General features: G+C 33.4%; 1 protein-coding gene across 8 annotated transcripts in view; it reads right to left on the bottom strand.

The window, feature by feature from the left end:
• Window positions 1–16327: 16327 nt before the first annotated feature.
• The window catches only part of LOC134725519 (mitochondrial S-adenosylmethionine carrier protein-like), a 77109-nt gene continuing 70260 nt past the window's right edge, over window positions 16328–23176 (bottom strand). For all 8 annotated transcript variants that reach the window (XM_063589434.1, XM_063589426.1, XM_063589398.1 and 5 more), the window contains 2 exons: window positions 22776–22849; window positions 16328–16670 (listed from right to left, as the gene is read on the bottom strand). In XM_063589434.1, coding sequence (XP_063445504.1) covers window positions 16547–16670; window positions 22776–22849 — 198 coding nt within the window. In that variant the 3' untranslated portion in view covers window positions 16328–16546. The remainder of the gene's footprint in view (window positions 16671–22775; window positions 22850–23176) is intronic.

Here is a 23176-nt window from a genome sequence, read left to right as displayed (position 1 = left end):
GAGTGGAAACACGTAAGGGGGAAATTGGCCATATGGTTTTTGCTATCTTTGTTACATGTTGGTCACAACGTCTATCGGCTGTTATGGGTCTGCTCTTTTATTATAAGTTTTCTCATAGTTTGAGCTTGAAAAGTTCTTCTCACGCAATTAATCCTTCACTGAAGGATAAGGACATTAATTAAAGTGAGTGGTACGATAATATTTTATAGCACTATTAAAAATATTTAGTCATTACCGAAGCACAAATAAATTAAGTCACGATCGAACTAAATTCTTTTCCCCTCAACTATTTTTCTTTTGTTTTGCCATAATTAAATTCATTAACGAAATGTGTTATTGTCAAAAAAATGATAAATATAAATTATGGTCATGTTTTTTATTAGATTACAGAGTAATTAAGTTCATGAATGGAAATGTGTATGTTTACACCTGAGATAACACGATGAATCAGTAACACAAATAGGTCTGTCCTTAGTTGAATTAACGTCATACAAATCTATCTACTTACTTTATTAAATCATGTCATAGATCTTTATATTAAGTTTATTATTATTGTACATAAAAATAATACAGAATTGAATAAAATCACTTGATAAGACATCATTTTTTATATATATACTTTGCTTACTTACTTACTTACTTACTTATATACAATGATGTATCAATATTGCCATTTTAAAAACTATCAGTGCTTTGGGTAATGAATATAAATCATCAACGCTTTACTTTTATTGTATATCAAACATTTTTTATGATAAAAATAGATGTTCTGTTACTGAGGTCGATTTTTTAGTCGAGGTCAAAGGTCACAATAAAATACTTACTTTTACTTTTCTACACTGGTTAGAGGTATAGGGGGAGGGTTGAGATCTCACAAACATGTTTAACCCCGCCGCATTTTTGCGCCTGTCCCAAGTCAGGAGCCTCTGGCCTTTGTTAGTCTTGTATTATTTAAATTTTAGTTTCTTGTGTACAATTTGGAAATTAGTATGGCGTTCATTATCACTGAACTAGTATATATTTGTTTAGGGGCCAGCTGAAGGACGCCTCCGGGTGCGGGAATTTCTCGCTACATTGAAGACCTGTTGGTGACCTTCTGCTGTTGTGTTTTTTTATTTTGGTCGGGTTGTTGTCTCTTTGACACATTCCCCATTTCCATTCTCAATTTTATTATTCATTGACAAATCAATTATAAGATTCAGACGAAATATCAACAGAACACGATTAGTCGATTGCAGATCAAAATGCTTCAATAAACCTTGATGAAATTAAAAGGGTGAAACTCTTAGAAATCAATAAACACTCATTCTAATGCAACAACGTTTGTAACGTTCATTTTGATTGGATAACGTCACTTATTTACATGTCATCAATTGACAATTGATGCTATGGGACGTACGCGCAAGCGCAGACGGCATATGACAGATTTTAAATACATGTTTTAACGTTGTTTTCTGTCAGTTTCATTAGAATGGAGATAACAATATTGTATTTTAAGCTCCGACGGCATCAATTGGGGATTTGATGGTCACAAATACCCGTTTACTGTCTCCGCTAAAGCGTCGCCAGTAAACTTAATTTGCGACCATCAAATCCCCAATTGATGCCGTCGGAGCTTAAAATACAATACAGTTATCTCCTAATTCGAGTTGTAGCGAAAGAATTAAATGTAGGTTATGCTGAACACGAAGCTAAAGCGGTATTACCTAAACAGAACTCTGAGTCATTTTAAAGAGTATTTAAATCAATGCAAAAACAGCTGTTGTCATATATGACAAATCAGTTATTGAGATATGTACAGAATCCCAGTTAAGAATTCTAAATGGGAGAAAATATTAAGAAGATTCTAAAGAATAAATAACATTTTACAACCACATGGGTGTGACTTGCATCTGCAGTGCATCGTTTCTATCCAATATTAACAATTTTACCGTCGGAGATTACTGCCCTACACTTTCTGATTATTGTCCAATATTATTTCAAATTTTATTTCGGTCAGTACAAGCAGAGACATATAATATTGTTATCCCGTTAAAATGATACTATTTTCGTTTATTTTGATCAAATAGTGTTTTCATAAAATACCATCAAAGGTGATTTATTTATTTTTCACATTAATACTCAAATCCAGCTATGCGAGAACTACCTTTTTTTCATAAAACTTAGAAATTTACGATTATACATGCAATTCCATAGTGTTATTCTTTTCCCGATTGTTGTCTTGTTAAAATGATACTATTTTCGTATACTTTGATTAAATAGAGTTTTTATAAAATACCATCAAAGGTGATTTATTTCGTTCACATTGATACCCAAACCCGGCTATGCGGGACTAACCTTTTTTCATAAAACTTAGAAATTATAGAATAAATATGCATTTTAATGAGCCTGTATTTATTCCAAATGTTTTCTTGTTAAAATAAGATCAGCGGGGCATATATTTGTATTACCATGGACATGTAGACATTCCCAATTTATTTCTCTTTTCTTTGTAAATTTTCCCCATTATTCTCTATTCTTTATTTATTTTAGCACCCCATCATTCTCCTATCTTGATATTTTGATAAGATGTTTCCTCTTGTCCTTACTTCTCTGATTTCAAATATGCAGTTATTCCGATACTCTTTTGTATGAATGAAGGACAGTGCCAGAAAGCCACAGGACAAAATGTCACAATTATTTTTTTTTTATTATTTTCCTTGAACAAAAAACACTTATTTCTATTCTTGAACTATTGTATACAAACCAACTTTGTATACAAAAATTATCACAACATATCAAAGATGATCAAATAATTGTTACCAAAAACAAAATGTCAAACTGGTTTGGCACTTAAATGGCTTCATGGTGCCAATAAGTCTTTCTTTTGTATTATCAAAATTTAATAAATCTTCATTTTTCAAATATAATAACACATTTCGTAACTTTAATATGAATATATGTTTTAAAGATATTTCTCTTATATATACAAACAATTATCAAAAGATTATGTTGGATTTTTTTGTCTTGTGTGACTTTTTGTTCTACTAAATTTGTGACTTTATGTCCGGCAACTTTCAGTCCGTTATGCTTTTGTAAACCCCTTCTAGACCCTCATGATACCTACAAAATATGAAATAGAAAATAGAAGCAGAGACTAAATAAAGTTAACGTTGATGTCAGCAACTTACATTGTATGTTCACGGTACCACGTTTAACAATTGACAAACATGATCAAAAATGTGTACCTATAGCAAGCTTGAAAGGTCTATACATGACAAAATGAAATTTAAAATAGATTTAGCCAGAGACATATAATACAATATATGTCTCTGATTTAGCATAATAAAAACCGGCAGAATGTTGTATGACATACATGTAGGAAGTAAAGTTTACAAGTAAGACAAATAGTCTTTTTTTTAATTTATAATGCCAAAGAGGAAAAGATGTAGAAATTAACAAATGGAGTTAAAAAGAGAGTAATCCTCGACCATGAACAGCTGTTGGTACCAGTATGGAGGAGACATCTGTTCCAGTTGCAATTCACACTGAAGATGGAAAGAGAATGAAAAAATATGAACGCTTAAATTTGATTGTCATGCTGTTTCTTTTTCTAGCACCAGTGAAAGGCACAGAGCAACTGATTGCACAAGAAATTGAGATATTTGCAGTGAATGAGACACACAATAAAGATGAAGAATCTTGCCATTTCCCTTTCACTGTATGCAATTTATTACAAGTTACCATCGCTGATACATGTATATATCCTTAGCTGTACAGATACCGAAATTTGCATAGTTGAACTGTACCAGATCAGTTGCAGGGAAATGATCATAAAACTCTCAGTTATCATTGACAGTAATGACATTATGAATAAATGTTTGATAATAAAAATATTATTTATACCTGGAATTGTTTTTGTTCTCTCACATTTTGGTTTAGTTATTGAAAAAGGATGGAATAATGTGTAGTGATATTCTAGATATATTGTATACATAAATACATGTACATGTTCTGATTCTCAGTCTGACTGGTCCTTTTCATTTCAGAATACTGGGATGTATGCAGGTGTTTTTTTACAGATGTAATTTGGTTTATTCAAACACCACACCACATTAATTGGTTTATAGGTTTTATTAATATGTGGGGAAAAAACAACAAACAAGAACATAAAATTGTACGGCTTGTGATTATGGTTAAATCTATTATCATGCCTTTATTATGTATGTATGTGCTTTCCCAAAGTAAGGAGCCTGTAATTCACTGGTGTGTTGCTGTATATATCATATTTGGATTTTTTTTCTTATTATTTTGTTCATAAATAAGACAGTGAGTTTTCTTGTTTGATGTGTTAAACCTTTTTCTTAAATAGACCTTGTATAGTTGACAGTGCAATATGAATTTTACGCATTGCTTAGAGCCTTTTGGTCACCTTAAAATGTTGATGTCTGTATCATTTGGTTTCTTGTGGAGAGTAAGACATTATATTGCATATACTGTACAGAAAAAAATGAATGTCATACACTCGCACATCAATATGTAAAAAAGAATATGAAATAGTTGCCACTGGACGTTAAGCAACCATCAATTAAATCAACCTGATCAACAACAAAAAATGAAATATTTGCCACTGGACGTTAAGCAAACATCAATTAAATCAGCCTGATCAACAACAAAGGAAGACACATTTTCGTGCAGTTTGTATAAAGTAAAAAAAAGGGTTTTAACTAACAATCAAGTCAAAATGTTGTTTAACTATTCACACATGTCCATGTCTGTTTCAAAATTAAAAGGAGATTTTAACTAGTCTAAAAGTAAAAAAAAAGAAGGGAAACATGTACATTACGCTTACAATATGGTTAATCCCTTTATATTCGAGGTCAAAAGTGAGACTTATATTGCAATTTTCTATTAAATGATCATTAAATGTAATTAGTCCTAACTAAATACACAATCCGTGAAAAGGAGAAACCATAAATTTACCGACAATCATAAAAACAACTGAATGCAAGCTCATAATATTTCGAAAAACACAATTAGAAAACAATTTACAGACAATCATAAAAAATCAACCCAATACAAGCCAAATTAATAATGAACCCAGAAAGTAATATTTTTTTAATGATCTATACAAATTATAAATATAAGACAAAGTCGATCATGATAAACGATATTTTTCAAACAATTTTTTTTTTCTTTTTTCTTCACATTATTTAATTTTATAATTTGTAAATAATATTTTCGGAAGGAATGTGTACACCTGTGGTGTAACTACTTCGTGTGTACCAGGTGTCAAATAAAACTCATTTTAACAGGTTGTGATTTACCTGACCATCGGATAATTCAAGCCGAATATCCCGAGACAGGTGTATATTTAATAGAAACCCATTATGAAACAATCAAATAAAATTAACTCTGATACAAGACATGTAATTTATTACGTATTAATTATTTAATATCGTATTTTTAATACAATATCAAATAATGTCTCTTTTTCAATAATACAAATAATCAAAATTAAAATGACATTGAAATACATAATTACGTATGAACTAAAATTATTCAATTAATTATCATGTTAAATTTAACACTGAAACAGTTAATTCATGCTTCAACTTCACCATTTCTTCGAGTACCTTTAATACTTTGATAAAGACTCTATTAACCACAGAAATCTCGCGAGATTTAAATCTGGCCGAGTGAAATCACGGGATTTCGCCGAGTTGCCAATCTCTTGTATTATATGTCTCTGGTACAAGGGACGTATTCAATTTACGGAAAAATTTAATGCCTAGGTCACACATTCACGGATTTGACGCCGGATTATCTACGGATACGGTCCGTCATCATTCGGGGCAATCTTTAGGTAGCACTCCACAGTTAAAAAATAAAATTAAAAATGAGCCACAAAATGTTTTATCATCTCCTATTCCTGGGTTTTTATTACATTAACCTTACTGTTTGTGTTGTACATGTACATATGTATGTAATCAGTATCTTCCATAGAATTGATTTTTCAATGTTAAAAGGGTGAAAAATAATTCCTTTTATGTGTATCCATGGCAACATTCTGCATTTATTTACAATAAAATATTGCAAAAAGGGAGGTAAACATGTCACATATCCCCCCAAAATTTGGATCAAACTAGAATTTCAATGCCTTTGAGTGATACCTTTTCAGAAACTGTTTGCATAGATCTTCCTAATGATCAAATAAAAAATGGGTGTCTTTCGCCTCATTTTTTCGTAAAATCTAATCACAAAGTTCGTGCCAAAAAAAGTTGGAAAAAAACATTACAATAATTGCCGGACCAATGTATGGTATGGGCATGCAAATACGGACTGTCATACAGAAAACAGCCTATATTACATGCATTTCATAATCTTGATGTTCATATAAACCCAATACGAAGGCTATTTTAGTACTCAGCTATCCAAAAATGAATTTTATTTCACACTAGCTCTCATATCTTAAAAATCCACAGGGGCCATAATGCGAAACTACACACCTAACTGTGGAGTGCTACCTTATTAGAGCATTTGCATTATCTTGTATCTATATACGTGCACGGTCGGATCGACGTTTACGTATCGGGCAGATTTGTATAAAATAATGATTTAGCCACGACCTTAATTAAAAATAAACTAAAGTTAAATACAATGTCATTGTTAAATATCTTCATTGGGATCAACTTGACTTAATTTATCCTTTCTTCATATACGTGTTATACGATACGTCGATACGGAACGCCAGCAAATACATGATTAATGCAAATGCTCTAATAGAGCATTTGCATTAATCAAGTATTTGCTGGCGTATCCGTATCGTCGTATCGTATAACACGTATATGAGGAAAAGATAAATTAAGGCTAGCTGGTCCCGATGAAAATAATACATAATGCCTTAAAATTTTATTGAGCTCGGGGTAAAATCATTATTGTAAGCAAATCTACCAGATACGTATACGTCGATCCGTGCACGTATCCTGATACGTGAATAATGCAAATACTCTATTAGTCCGTAGTTTTCCATATTGTGGCCGTAGTCATACGTAGTAGTACTTGTATATCCCTGACAATTTTTGTGGTCATAAACCTTGTGTTAAAATTTCATAGATTTCTATTAACTTATACTTAAGTTATTGTGCAAAAACCAAGAAAAATGCTTATTTGGGACCGGTTTTTGGCCCCTAATTCCTAAACTATTGGGACTAAAACTCCAAAAAACAATCTCAATCTTCCTTTTGTGGTCATAGACCTTATGTTAAAATTTTATAGATTTCTGTTTACTTATACTAAAGTTATTGTGCGAAAACCAAGAAGAATGCTTATTTGGGCCCTTTTTGACCCCTAATTCCTAAACTGTAAGGACCGAAACACCCTAAATCAATTCCATCAATTTCATAGATTTCTTTCTACTTTTACTAAAGTTAGAGTGCGAAAACCAAATGTCTTCGGACGACGACGACGACGCAAACGTGATACCAATATACGACCAAAATTTTTTCAATTTTTGCGGTCGTATAACAACTTAACTTGACCACTGAAACATGAAAATGAGGTCAAGGTCAGATGACACCTGCCAGCTAGACATGTACACCTTACAATCATTCCATACACCAAATATAGTTGACCTATTGCATACAGTATAAGAAAAACAGACCAAAACATAAAAACTCAACTATAACCACTGAACCATGAAAATGAGTCAAGGTCAGATGGCACCTGTCAGTTGAACATGTACACCTTACAGTGCTTCCATACACTGAATAAACTAGACCTATTGCTTATATAATCTCAGATATGGGCTTGACCACCAAAACTTAACCTTGTTCACTGATCCATGAAATGAGGTCGAGGTCAAGTGAAAACTGTCAGACGGGCATGAGGACCTTGCAAGGTATGCACATACCAAATATAGTTATCCTATTACTTATAATAAGAGAGAATTTAACCTTACAAAAAAAAATAATCTTTTTTTCAAGTGGTCACTGAACCATGAAAATGATGTCAAGGACATTGAACATGTGACTGAGGCATCCATATACAAAGTATGAAGCATCCAGTCTTCCACCAACTAAAATATAAAGCTTTTAAGAAGTGAGCTAACACCGCCGCCGGTTCACTATCCCTATGTCGAGCTTTCTGCGACAAAAGTCGCAGGCTCGACTATAAAAAAAGAGGTGGTATACATGCCAATGAGACAACTCTTCACAAGAGAACAAGTGAAACAGATATTAACAGCTCTAGGAATGTTTATTTTGAATTTTAAAGTGTCCACTTGCGTTGTTTCGTATTACGGGTAAACTTGGACATTATCGCACAATATACATTATGTGATGACTCATGCCGATTCTTTCTCTTTGAGTTACTTTAAAATCTCCGAATTCACACTTTCAAAGTTTCAATATTAAAGAGTTTCTGGCAACGTGGTTAAATTTGGCCCATAGTTTGAGAAAAGAAGATTTTTTGTACAAGTTACAAAAATGACGAAAAGTGTTTCAATATTGATTATAAAGGGCAATAACTCCTTAAGGGGTCCTCTGACAATTTTGGTCAGGTTGACTTATTTATAGATCTTACTTTGCTGAACATTATTGCTGTTTACAGTTTCTCTCTATCTATAATAGTATTCAAGATAATAACCAAAAACTGCAAAATTTCCTTAAAATAATCAATTCAGGGGCAGCAACCCAACAACAGGTTGTCCGATTCGTTTGAAAATTTCAGGGCAGATATATATTGACCTGATCAACAATTTTGCCCCTGCTAGATTTGCATTAAATGCTTTGGTTTCAAAGATATAAGCCAAAATATACATTTTACCCCTGTGTTCTATTTTTAGCCATGGCGGCCATCTTGGTTTAATGGCCAGGTCATCGGACACATTTTTTAAACAAGATACCCCAAGGGTGATTCTGGCCAAGTTTGGTTAATTTTGGCTCAGTAGTTTCAGAGGAGAAGATTTTTGTAAAATTTTCCAGACGACGGACTACGGACGACGGACGCCAAGTGATGAGAAAAGCTCACTTGACCTTTCAGGTCAGGTGAGCTAAAAACGTAAATTAACACACTATGAACGAATAAATTTGATCTGCGACACCTGAATGCAAATGCACAGTTAATTAAATATTAGGGACAAACATTCAATGCCAAAAAGCAAACAAACAAGTCCAAACAAAGCCATGGCAAGACACCACCGCGAAATATTTAACCCTTCGAAAATAATCACTTTTGAAAAAAAAGCCGGTTTTAATAATATCTACAGGTAAATGAAAAATAACTTTGTCGTTTTAGGTATACTACTTATGTTTATAAAATTCTTCAAATAATTAGGAATACCAAGAAAGTTCTGCACTAGATACAAATTGGGGTGAATATCAACAATAACACTATACAATTAGAGCTAGCTAAAACTTCCCTGTACAGGTGTAAGGAGAATAATCTTGATGTTCATACAAATGTAGTACGAAGAAGTGAAAATTAGTAGATATTCCAAATAATCAAAGCTGGTATATAGACAAGATCCATATTAATATAAAATAACAAAAAAACATTATAAAAAGTATCAACAGGTCGAATTAACAAGAAAATACGTTGAGAGTACAGTACTCGCAGTTACTGACAGCTAGTTAAAAGCCAAAAACAATTAATAATAAAAAATCATGCATCAAAGACTAAAATCAACTAAAACACATCCCAGGGATTTAGTATTTTAACGTCATGAACAGTCAGAGAAGACATGACTTGTGCAATAGCAAAAATAAATTTATCGACAGGTAGTAGGATAGTGAGGAGCGACTTCTCTAAAGATAACCAGATGCTCCGCAGGGCGCAGCTTTATACGACCGCAGAGGTTGAGGCAAGTATGGACACAACATTCAAGCTGGATTCAGCTCTAAATTTGGATGGTGATTAAATATTTGACACATCATAGGTTTCTGACACAGAATGAATGTGGTCTAATGAAGTTAAAATATTTTTTTTTGCCTTTGAGCAATTCACTATGCTGTTGAATATTAATCCTCTCAAAAAAATGTTTGAACACATTTTCTTTTTATTTATGAAATCTGAAATGAGAAAAATTTACCCCCCCCTTTTTTTCCCCATCCTCCTTTCCCTTTTTCCAAAACTGATCTCAATTCAAATTTCTAATGGAGTTTGTAACAATAACTACTCATTTAAATACATCATAAAATTTAAAATGTAAAATAAAGTGCTTGTTATCACTGATTGGTAAAGATTGTTTTAATTCATCAGTTGGTAGTAAAAGTGAATATACATTGTATATTGTATAAAACAATGATTTAAGTTGATTCAACTACAATTCTGGACAAAGAAAGATAACTCCAATTGAAAATTTCTTGCTATTGCGCAATACTGTGCAATTGAAAATATTTGCTATTGCACAATACTGTGCAATTGAAGATTTCTGGCTATTGTGCAATACTGTGCAATTGAAAATTTCTTGCTATTGCACAATACTGTGCAATTGAAGATTTCTTGCTATTGCAATTCTGTGCAATTGAAAATTTCTTGCTATTGCACAATACTTAATATAATAATTTTGGATCCTGATTTGAACCAACTTGAAAACTGGGCCCATAATCAAAAATCTAAGTACATGTTTAGATTCAGCTTATCAAAAAAAGCCCAAGAATTCAATCTTTGTTAAAATCAAACTTAGTGTCATTTTGGACCCTTTGGACTTTAATGTTGACCAATTTGAAAACGGGACCAAGAATTAAGAATCTACATACACAGTTAGATTTGGCATATCAAAGAACCCCAATTATTCAATTCTTGATGAAATCAAACAAAGTTTAATTTTGGACCCCGATTTGGACCAACTTGAAAACTGGGCCAATAATCAAAAATTTAAGTACATTTTTAGATTCAGCATATCAAAGAACCCCAAGGATTAACTTTTTGTTAAAATCAAACTAAGTTTAATTTTGGACCCTTTGGACCTTAATGTAGACCAATTTGAAAACGGGACCAAAAATTAAGAATCTACATACACAGTTAGATTCGGCATATCAAAGAACCCCAATTATTCATTTTTTGATGAAATCAAACAAAGTTCAATTTTGGATCCTTTGGGCCCCTTATTCCTAAACTGTTGGGACCTAAACTCCCAAAATCAATGCCAACCTTCCTTAAACCTTGTGTTTAAATTTCATTGATTTCTATTTGCTTATACTAAAGTTATTGTGCGAAAACCAAGAATAATGCTTATTTGGGCCCTTTTTGGCCCCTAATTCCTAAACTGTTGGAACCAAAACTCCCAAAATCAATCCCAACCTTCCTTTTGTGGTCATAAACCTTGTGTCAAAATTTCATAGATTTCTATTTACTTAAACTAAAGTTATAGTGCGAAAACCACGAAAATGCTTATTTGGGCCCTTTTTGGCCCCTAATTCCTAAAATGTTGGGACCAAAGCTCCCAAAATTAATCCCAACCTTCCTTTTGTGGTCATAAACCTTGTGTTAAAATTTCATAGATTTCTATTTACTTTTACTAAAGTTAGAGTGCGAAAACTAAAAGTATTCGGACGACGACGACGCCGACGTGATACCAATATACGACCAAAAAAATTTCAATTTTTGCGGTCGTATAAAAATTAACGTGTGTGTGTCTCTATACATCCCGCCTCTAAAGAAGATACAATTTAGTTATGTTTTAATTTGCTAATGACAAAATCGATATTAGTGCCAATGTAAACTATATTCAGAGATCTAATTACAATATTGGTACGGTAACCCTTACTTATAAGTTCGTTTAAAGGTTCGATGAGTTTACACGGATCACATAGTGATTTCCTCGCTTTAAGTACAATATTACCGTAAAATTTAGGATGTGAAATACCATTTTTAATAAGTTTTCTACAGGTACAGCCAAATTTACTAATCAAATCTTTGTATCTATAAAATGAAGAATTTAGCAAAAGTTTTAAGTAATTTATGGTATCGAAATCCCCGACACAATAATTTCCCAGTGATGCATTGATTACGTTCGTTAAAATCTTTGACATCAGAACACACACGGGCATACCGAACGAGTCGGGATATGTAAACACCGTATGATGGAGCCAAAGGCACATCGCCGTCTAAAAAAGGAAAATTAACAATAGGAAATGAAAAATCGTCTTTTGTCGTAAATTTTAGTATGTAGTTTCCCGTTAGAAATTGAAATGTCTAAATCTAGAAAAGGACAACTGCTGCTGTTTATGTTAGATTTAGTTAAAGTAAGTTCTTTTGGGTAAATTTCGGAAGTATATTTAGAGAACTCTTGATTATTCAATGAAAAAACATCATCCAGATAACGGTAGGTATTTTTTAAATGTATCAACCAAATATACCAATGATGGGTCTTTACTGAGTTTGGTAATAAACTGAGATTCATAGCAATATAGAAATAAATCTGCTATTAAAGGGACACAGTTAGTGCCCATAGGAATACTTACTACCTGACGATACAATTTATCGCCGAAACGTACATAAATGTTATCATAAATGTTATCTAGCAGCAGAATCAACTTATCTAAAACCAGAAGAAAAGAACTTTGAGACTAGCAGCCATTTCTGAGATGCAATGGACAAGGGATTGCAGAGACCTTTATATAACAACTTTTCATGTGAACTTTCAACATACCAAAGATGTCAATTTGGAAAAAAGAAATATACTGACATTTCTACGAAAGTAATACAGTGCCATTGAATTACTATCAGTGGAAGCAAAGGTAATAAATATAATCCTCCTTACACGACTTCTTAAGGCTGTAGGTGAAAAATCCGAGAACAGCAAGCAGGATTTAGGAAAGACCGATCATGCATAGACCAGATAATGAAGATCAATACCAAAAGTAAACATAAAATAAAGATGAACAACACCAACATAGAAGAACTAGAAAACTTTACTTATCTAGGAAGTATTGTCAACATAGAAGGGGTGGTACAGACGCTGATGTTAAAGCAAGAATCAACAAAGCCAGAGCCATCTTTAACATTCTAGGGAAAGTATGGAGTGCCAAGAACTTAGGAAGCACAAAAATGAAAATTTTCAATTCCAACGTAAAATCAGTGTTCTTGTATGGATCAGAGACATGGAGAACAACTAAAACAATGTTGTATAGACACCAAAGGTTCATCAACTTCTGTCTTAGGAGAATCATGAACATCAGATGGTTTGACAAAATATGAAATAAAGACCTATGGAAATGAGCTGAACAAGAACCTATTGACATCAAAATCAAGAAAAGAAAATGGGTAAGGATAGGCCACACACTGCGAAAATCATCAAGGCAGACACTTAAGTGGAACACACAAGGAAAAAGAAACAGGACGACCAAGAAACACCTGGCACAGGGACACATAATTTGAAATAAAGCAGCAATGATACAAATGGAACACTTTAGAAAATCTGGCGCTAAATCGAGTTAGATGGAGGGAGATCGTCAATGGCCTATGCTCCCCGGAGGAGCCAAGGGCCTAAGTCAGCTGGGGAACACACAGCACCTTCTTTTTACACATTAAAAGTTTGAAATTCATGCATTTTGGTTCTGTCCGTCCGTTTATATCGCCGAATCGCTATACTGGCATCATCATTTTTTTCTTCAGCTATGAGGTTTCAAATCTGCACTCACATAGTAGTTTTTTTTTTAAACTGAAAGAATTTTTAAAAAAGTTTTGTTCTTAACGACAATTTTCCCCTGGTATTCTGACTACAAGTAAATTCAAATTGCAATTTTAAGTCCCTTAAATAACAGATTCCTATACATGAAGAATTTTTACAACCATGAAGAAGTATTGTTTGAATTTTGTTAGTATCTGAATAAAAGGAGAATACATTTCAAATTGTGTAATTACTCTGCTTTGTTAAGTGGGAAACAATAGAAGTTCCACCTTTATTAAGATTGTATGCAGAAAATTATTCGTAGTATTAGGTTTATTACGTGCATCTGTATTAGACAACGTAGCCAGAACAAAAAATTGAGAGGTTATAAAAATATTTATATACATTTTGTTGACAGTTTTTTTGGTGTTTGATTGTATGCAATTTATGATTAATCTGAGTTTTTGGTTTTATCTTTATTTAACTAGAGGCTCTAAAGAGCCTGTGTCGCTCACCTTGGTCTATGTGAATATTAAACAAAGGAAGCAGATGGATTCATGACAAAATTGTGTTATAGTGATGGTGATGTGTTTGTACATCTCACTTTACTGAACATTCTTGCTGCTTACAATTATCTCTATCTATAATGAACTTGGCCCAGTAGTTTCAGTGGAAAGTATTAGTAAAAATTTACCAATTTTATGAAAATTGTTAAAAATTGACTATAAAGGACAATAACTCCTTAGGGGGTCAATTGACCATTTCGGTCATGTTGACTTATTTGTAAATCTTACTTTGCTGAACATTATTGCTGTTAACAGTTAACCTCTATCTATAATAATATTCAAGATAATAACAAAAAACAGAAAAAATTCCTTAATATTACCAATTCAGGGGTAGCAACCCAGCAACGGGTTGTCCGATTTATCTGAAAATTGAAAATTTCAGGGTAGATAGATCTTGACCTGATTAACAATTTTACTCCTTGTCAGATTTGCAATAAATTCTTTGGTTTTTGAGTTATAAGCCAAAAATTGCATTTTACCCCTATGTTCTATTTTTAGCCATGGCGGCCATCTTGGTTGGTTGGCCGGGTCACCGGACACATTTTTTAAACTAGATACCCCAATGATGATTGTGGTCATGTTTTGTTTAATTTGGCCCAGTAGTTTCAGAGGAGAAGATTTTTGTAAAAGTTAACGACGACGGACGACGGACGCAAAGTGATGGGAAAAGTTAAAAGCACTATGTAATGATAATAATAAAGTCATTACATGCTTGATTGACTTTTAAGATTGAACTGCAACAGTACGTCTATGAATATAAGGTGGGGGAAAATGCTTTAGTCCTTTACTTTGAACTTAAAGGTTTAAATAGTTTTAAAAATTGCAGAAGTTCAAATGAAACTGTACACTTGATGTTTGGTTTATCGCATTAACACGTGTTTATAAATAGTAAATTTTACGCCGGATCATAGTGGCAAATGACAAGATAAATAGCTAAGACAAATTTAGATTGGTTGAATGTCAGAGCACACTCTAAGTGTGATGGACAGTCAAATATAAGAATATTTAAAGGGGCACTAGCTGTCAAATTCATGTTCACCGATTTTAATCAGATTCTCATATCTGATTTATAAAAATATAAACATATTTAAACTATTAAAAGTATAAAATAAACAATTAACAGGATACGGGCATGAAAATACGTAGCTTCGTTTCGTGTGTATCTTAGTCAAGACGCCATCTAATTAACTATCTAGTTGACCTCTAAAGTCATCCGATGACCATATAAGCGATGAAAGCATAAATATAGATATAAATAGATTAAGCAGACTCGTGCTGTTTTTTTTTAAGGTCTATTTAATTTCATATTATAGGTGAAATATAAATCTTTATCATAGTTTTTACCTGTATAAGAAAGATTTTTGTGGATCGAATCAGTCAATCAAATGATTTACCTTTGTTTCACTTTCTATGTTGACATTCTTTTCCTTTAAATAACTTTACACATACAATTCACGTGTTATCCATCTCAAGCTAATGGGTTTTCAAGTGAAGGTCACATGAAAACGGATTTAATGAGGTCGAATTTTTCACAATTCATAATCAATGTTTTTTTTAGCTTATTTTGACAAAATTGAACCATACTGGCTGCTAAAAGCGAATTATTATTTCACTTTTTGAATTTCATTAATGATTGAGCCAAAAAAATAATACGTTAGATTTTTCATATATCTCATAGCTAGTGCCCCTTTAAAACCTCGAATTGTACAATACTGTATCCCACTGTCGGATTATCGAACTGTCGAACTATTGAGCTGTCGGACTATTGAATCGTCGGACTAGATTGTCGTCTGACTGTCGAGAGGACTCTTATCATCACAGACTTAATCCATTCGGATTTCTTTCTCACGTCTAACCCATTGCATAACATAATCCTCGACTGAATCCATCAGTATTCTTAAATTGTGTTTTTAGTTGATGGATTTAAGCTCACGATATTTCGGCAATTTGGATAACAAATTTCGCAGAAAAGTGTCACTGTCAATGTTTAGGTCACCAGTTACGTGGTCAGTCAGATTTATATGAATGGGGAACTAGCTCAAGTCCAATAGTATGCATAAATCAAGTAATATCCAGAATTATAATATTAAGCTATAGTTTTAGTAATATCCTTGATACTACTAGAATTTATTACATCCACAATCCCCCCCCCCCCCCCCACCCCCGTACAAATCTGATTTTTTCAATTTCTACTAGGAGGATACTGGATACTACTTAGTTTCAATTAGTACTGTAACATATATACCTATATCATTTTTCTACATCAAACCGAAAATAATCTAATTATTGGTTAGAAATATGAACTCTAAATTATACTCGCAAAATAGAGATAAATTACAGACTGCTTTTCTCTTGTCACAAGATAAAACGCGGACTTGACTGTTCGTTATAAATATCCTTCTTCAGTAAAATGTTTATTACAAATCAATTTAACTTTTTCATAAACACCAAGGAATATAGCACCACCTATAGATATCCATATTACTCTTGGAATGATCCCAGCAAAAAATCTGAAAAGAAAAAAAATCAAAGATAATAATTTCTGATTGCATCTAATGCAACTTTTTGAATCATTATTGAAGGAGAAAAACAGCATGCGTCGTTAGTTATGCGAGATATCTGCATTACTCTGAGAAAAGATAAATGGGCAAACGAATGAGAAATGACTTCGTGTAGTCTAATGTATCATCAGAATAACTCCAATAAGAACTCTGAGTATTCTTATATAAATCCACAGCCTGACTCTATTATCAATTTTTGTTTTAGACAAACAGGAGACGGTAGACAATCTGACTAGTGTTAATATCAACAGAAAGAAAATACGCATAAGGAAGCTACAATTTGATTATGGAAGAGCTAAGATGAAGGATTTTGTCCTGCATTTTTTGTAATTGTATTCTCTGTCCTGCCTTTAAGTTTTTACTCTATTCTGTCCTGCCTTTTTTATTGGTTTAATCTACTTTTTTTGGCAAAGTGTCACATCCTGTCTTTTGTCTCCTAAAAACTCCTGTCCTTTTTCAAATTTTATACTTCCCTCCCTTAAACTCAAATGAAGGCTCCCTAACAACAAAATTATAACCAAATTAAAATAAAACTGCTTCGCTGAGCGCAGCTAGATAGGACTGCAGATGTACAACCCCGAAATGTTGGGGCCAAAATGGACACAATATTCACGCTTGATAAAGGTTTGAATTTGGATTATAATTAAATGTTTCAGGCATAATAGGTTTTTGCCACAGAATAGCTGTAGTCAAAGAACTTAAAAAATGGTTATATGATTTGGATTTATATTCAAATTTTTGCTTTTGTGCAATACAGTATGCTGTTGCGAATTGATCCCTCCCCCTAAATAAAACGTTTTTAGCTTTTGTGCAATACAATATCCTGTTCAATATTAGCCCCTCCCCCCCAAAAAAAAAAATATATTTGAAGACATTTTCTTTTTAATTGTTCAGATCTGAAATGAGAAAATAATGTCCCACAACCACAAATTCTTATTACACCCCAACCCACCAATTTGTTTCACCTCCCCTTTCCCTTAAATAAAATTCATTCCCTCAAGTTATAGTCATAATATAAATTCAAATTTTAATAAAGTTTGCAACCATAATAACCCTTTAAATACATCATACAAGTCTTAAAATATAAGTGGACATACAAAGTCATGGCTAAAATTAATATTAATTAATAGTTCCTTTTACAAATCAATTGACAGCTAATCACCACAAGACAATCATCATCTTTTAATACATAACTTACAAGCAGTGTAAGGGAGGTAATCAAATATTGTTATTTTAAATTGAGATTTGATTTTAGACTCCCTTAGACTGCTTTTAAATTGTCTAAATAGTCCTTTAACCCCCCAAAAAATTGTTTTTCCTTCTTTTTTGCCTCCAATTCCTTAATGGTTTAAGCCATAACCCTCCAAGGTCAATCCTAACCATCCCTCTATTGTATGGAAACTTGTGGTATACTTTCAGAGGGGTGCATACACTTCAACACACGTTATGTTCTGAAAACTACAAAAATGCTTTTCTGGGCCCCTTTTTTTTGCCCCTAATTCCTAAACAGTAGGGACCATAACCCCAAAAAAACCAATCATAACCTCCCTTTATTGGTTATTAAAATTGCGTTAAAATTTTATTGATTTCTATTTACTAAATTATACTTAGTTATTATCCGGAAACCATCCGTCTTCAGACGACGCTGACGACGACGACGACGTAATACCAATATACGACAAAAGAGATGATTTCAGCTTCCCAATTATCACCGTGTAGAACGCCACATGCGGGGTGTCGGCTATGTTTGACACGGGGTGGCAATTTCGAAGCGAAGAAAAACTGTCAAAGTAAGTTCAATTATCAAAATTTCTTTATTTCGAATTATTATTACCATATTATATACTGCACGGAAGGAACTTAAACACAATCTATTTCCTGCAAGCAAAATCAGTCATTTTCAATGCTCTGTTTTCTCAAACACCTCTCCCTAGTTTTCCGTGTTGCAGATTTTGAGGCTTCATATGCAAATTTCTGGATAAAAATCTACTTTAGACGACTCCCCTCTGCGTCATTTATATGGAATTGAATTGCTATTATGGAATTTAACCAAATACCAGCTTTATACTTAAAATTAATTGATTTTAAAACTAGTTATTTATCAAAATATAAAGTGTCGCTTGGGGTGTCAGATTTTGCATCTCAAGGGGTGGAGGCTTCCAATAAAAAACGAATAGATTTGCATATGAATCATGTTAATCGGTCTTTTGTCTGATCCTTTTTAATTCAAACATAACTTCTTTATTATGATAACATATTAAAAAAAAAGTACTTCATTTTGTCTGTATATTAGTTATATAAGACATGTACTATTGATTTCATAGATAGTAAAAAATGACTCAAAATATTTTTTTACCACTGAGAACTGATTTCTGTTCCTTTAAAGTTACTATCATGGTCAGAAAAGAGTCACGAAGCCACCAAGAGGCATAATCCATCAAAGTTCATCCTCAGGCTCCTCTTGAAAACGCACGTGCACACTACAAAAAGCCTTCTCTCCAAAACGAATTCCGTTACTCTTATCAATGAAACACTCACCGCCATCGTTATCATCAAATGGCAATACATCTTCAAGGAGACATGAAATATTTCAAAAATAGCGATTCAAAATCTTGAAAAAAATCAATTTGGCTGCTAATTTTCTATCTTTTATCCAAATGGTAAATTTATTAGTTTGACCAAAAAGTGTTGAACACAATACAGAAAGCCAATGTGAGCGCAGAATGGCCGACCCCCTAGACGAAGAAATAAGTTTTGCGGTCAAAAGAAACTATCAGACTTCATCGCCATGGACCTTGATACTAAGAAATTTAAAGTCTGTCCTCTGTTTAAGATATCTTGGTTCTAAAATTGAAACATTTCATCATGTTCCAAGAGGCTGACATGGTTTCTTTGATACAAGATGTCTACTGTGCTTTCATGAACACAGGGTTATTGGCACTAGAAAGAACTTTAGTTGATACAAGAAAGGCAATTTCCACCAAGTTTCGTTAGCTTAAACAATGAACCACGGACCACAAACACAAATCTCGATTGATGCCAATTGTCACCTGCCTTCCTTCAAACTTTTGAAGACCAAAGTTTTGGCGGTTGGTGAGCTCTTTACGGTCTTTCAACCGTAGACCTAAATCTTAAAGTGCCTCTTGGGTCTTTTACAAAGAAAAAGTCTATACCCAATAGTTGTTTGCTTTGTATTCATTTGGGCTTCTATTGGTGTTTTTCTTTCCTTGAATTTTTTCCATCTTTAAAACCGTCAGTACATATCATCAACTCATATTTTTTTTTGGTTACCTAACATATTCAATACAGGATAAAGAATGCCTGGAGAACACTAGAACCAAGATATCTAAAGCAGAGGTCACACTTTGGGATATCAAGGTCCATGGCGATGAAGTAATTCTTTGGGATATCAATGTCTATTGTGATAAGGTATGCTAGTATCTTTTAATTTGGAACTACATCATTAATTCCTGCATCTTGGAGATCGCCCATTCCGCGCTGCCCTTCTACTTGCTGACTTGTTTCTTTATTATTATGAGGCTGACTTCATGCAGGAACTTCTTAGGAAGAAAGATAAGCAGTAAGAAATATCCTTTAACTCTACTCTCCGCTATATAGATGACGCTCTTTCACTAAACAATTCAAAATTGGTGACTATGTGGATCGCATCTATCCCATCGAATTGGAGATAAAGGATACTACAAATACAGTTAAGTCGGCTTCATATCTTGACTTACATCTAGAAATTGACAATGAGGGTCGGTTTAAGACAAAACTTTACGACAAAAGAGATGATTTCAGCTTTCCAATTGTGAACTTTCCATTTCTAAGTAGCAACATTCCAGCAGCACCTGCATACGGGGTATATATCTCCCAATTGATACGATATTCCCGTGCTTGCATTTCCTATCATGATTTTCTTGATAGAGGGTTACTGCTCACAAGGAAGCTATTAAACCAAGAGTTCCAAATGGTGAAGTTGAAATCATCCCTTCGTAAATTTTACGGACGCCATCACGAGTTGGTTGACCGTTATGGAATAACCGTTTCACAAATGATATCGGATATGTTCCTTACGTCGTAACTACAATCCCTTTCCCTTTCATGAATTTGACTTACCGAATTAGACTATTTACAGGATTTGTAATCACATAAGCAACACGACGGGTGCCGCATGTGGAGCAGGATCTGCTTACCCTTCCGGAGCACCTGAGATCACCCCTAGTTTTTAGTGGGGTTCGTGTTGTTTATTCTTTAGTTTTCTATGTTGTGTCATTTGTACTATTGCTTTTCTGTTTGTCTTTTTCATTTTTAACCATGGCGTTGTCAGTTTGTTTTAGATTTACGAGTTTGACTGTCCCTTTGGTATCTTTCGTCCCTCTTTTACACAAGTGTTCGGTAATGTATCCGATAATATTTGGTCTACTCATAAAATATAGAAATTTAACGTGAAAAAGTCTGTAGACAGATTTCCAAAACCTCTTAGTTGTTTCCCGATACCAGTGTTCCGATGTTATTGTTTTTGACATAAATCTGACCGTCCTAAAGAAAAGTCCAAGAGAAATATTGTCGAAAATGTATTTATTTGCTTTTATCATTCGGATAAAAGATAGAAAATCATGAGCCATATATATGAAGTTTTTTTAAGATTTGGAATCGCTTTTTGATATTGTTGAGAATAGAGTGTTATCAACTTCATGTCTCCTTCAAGCAGTATTGTCATTTGATGATAAAGATGTCGGTAAGTTTTTCATTCGAGAGGGTAATCGAATTCATTTCGTAGTGAATGAATTTTATAGCACGCACAAGCGCTTTTGAGAAGAACCTGATGAAAACCTTTGATGACAATGATAGTTTGACTGTTGGTGTCTTCAGAAAAATCGTATTTGGAGGTTTACTTTAGGATTGTTCTACATCTTTCGGTGCATTGAGCCACATCAGTGACTGTTTTTCTGTCCATAATAGTGACTAAAAAGGCAAGGGAATCATTTTCTAGCTTAAAATCAAAATAACTTGAGTAATTTTTAACTATTTATGATATCAATAGTACATGTCTTATATGACTTAAAAGAGGCAAAATGAAGTACTTTCAGTTTTTTTTTATTTGTTATCATGATATAGCAGTTGTGTTTGAATTAAAAAGGATCAGATAAAGACCGATTTACATGATTCATATTCAATTCTTTTCGTTTTTTATTGGGAGCCTCTACCCCTTGAGATGCAAAATCTGACACCCCGAGCGACACTTTATATTTTGATGAAAAACTATTTTTATGACCAATTAATTTTAAGTATGAAGCTTGTATTTGGTTAAATTCCATAATAGAAATTCAATTCCATATAAATGACACAGAGGGGAGTCGTCTAAAGTAGATTTATATCCAGAAACTTGCATATGAAGCCTCAAAATCTTCAACACGGAAAACTAGGGAGAGGTGTTTGAGAAAACAGAGCATTGAAAATGACTGATTTTGCTTGCAGGAAACAGATTGTGTTTTAGTTCCTTCCGTGCAGTACATTATGTGGTAGTAAGAATTCTAAATCAAGAAATTTTGATACTTGAACTTACTTTGACAGTTTTTCTTCGCTTCGAAATTGCCACCCCGTGTCAAACATAGCCGACACCCCGCATGTGGCGTTCTACACGGTGAATTATGAACTTTCGGAGTTTCCATTTCTATGAAGCAACATTCCAGCAGCGCCCGCATACGGAGTAAATATCTCTTAATTGATACGATATTCCCGGCTTGTATTTCCTATCATTATTTCCTTGATAGAGGGTTGCTATGCTGTTCACAAGGAAGCTATTAAACCAAGAGCCCTTCGAAAATTTAACGGACGCCATCACGAGTTGGTTGACCGTTATGTAATAATCGTTTCACAGATGATATCGAATATGTTCCTTATGTCCTTACTACACTCCCGTTAGTGTCCAGAACTTTTTAACCGAGTCTGTAATAACATGAGCAACACAACGGGTACACTTGTTTAAAATGTTTAAATCCATATTTCGAATTTCAGTAATTCTTTAGATTATTGAAGACTCAAGCTTACCCTTTGACTCCTTTTTCTAAAAATATGATCTTTATAGCATGTGGTATACTCCCAGAGGCAAGTGTACTATTTTTCTGGAAAACAAAAACCAACATTAAAGCATGTTAGATAAAAACAAGTTACCTGGATCAAATATTCAAGGTTGAATTTAAGATAATACAGAGTGCAGCAAGGGCTACTTCTACTACGAGAATCTTCATTTTCTGATGAACATATACCAAGTAAACCAGCCTTTTTCGTATCTGTCTGGATGTAGAGAAATTTATGACCTATTGTCAAATCAGCATTTATGATTTTAGGACTTCCAAAATTCTGCATTCAAAGATATAACCGTTCACTCCCCCCCACTACTCTCCCTACCTCTTTTGCACTTCGGCATTATTAGAACTAAGTTCTCTCTG

The sequence above is a fragment of the Mytilus trossulus genome, chromosome 1, assembly GCF_036588685.1.
Source record: "Mytilus trossulus isolate FHL-02 chromosome 1, PNRI_Mtr1.1.1.hap1, whole genome shotgun sequence".
NCBI classification, from domain to species: Eukaryota; Metazoa; Mollusca; class Bivalvia; order Mytilida; family Mytilidae; genus Mytilus; species Mytilus trossulus.
Note: the sequence above shows the minus strand (reverse complement) of the source record. Positions and strands in the feature narration are given on the sequence as shown.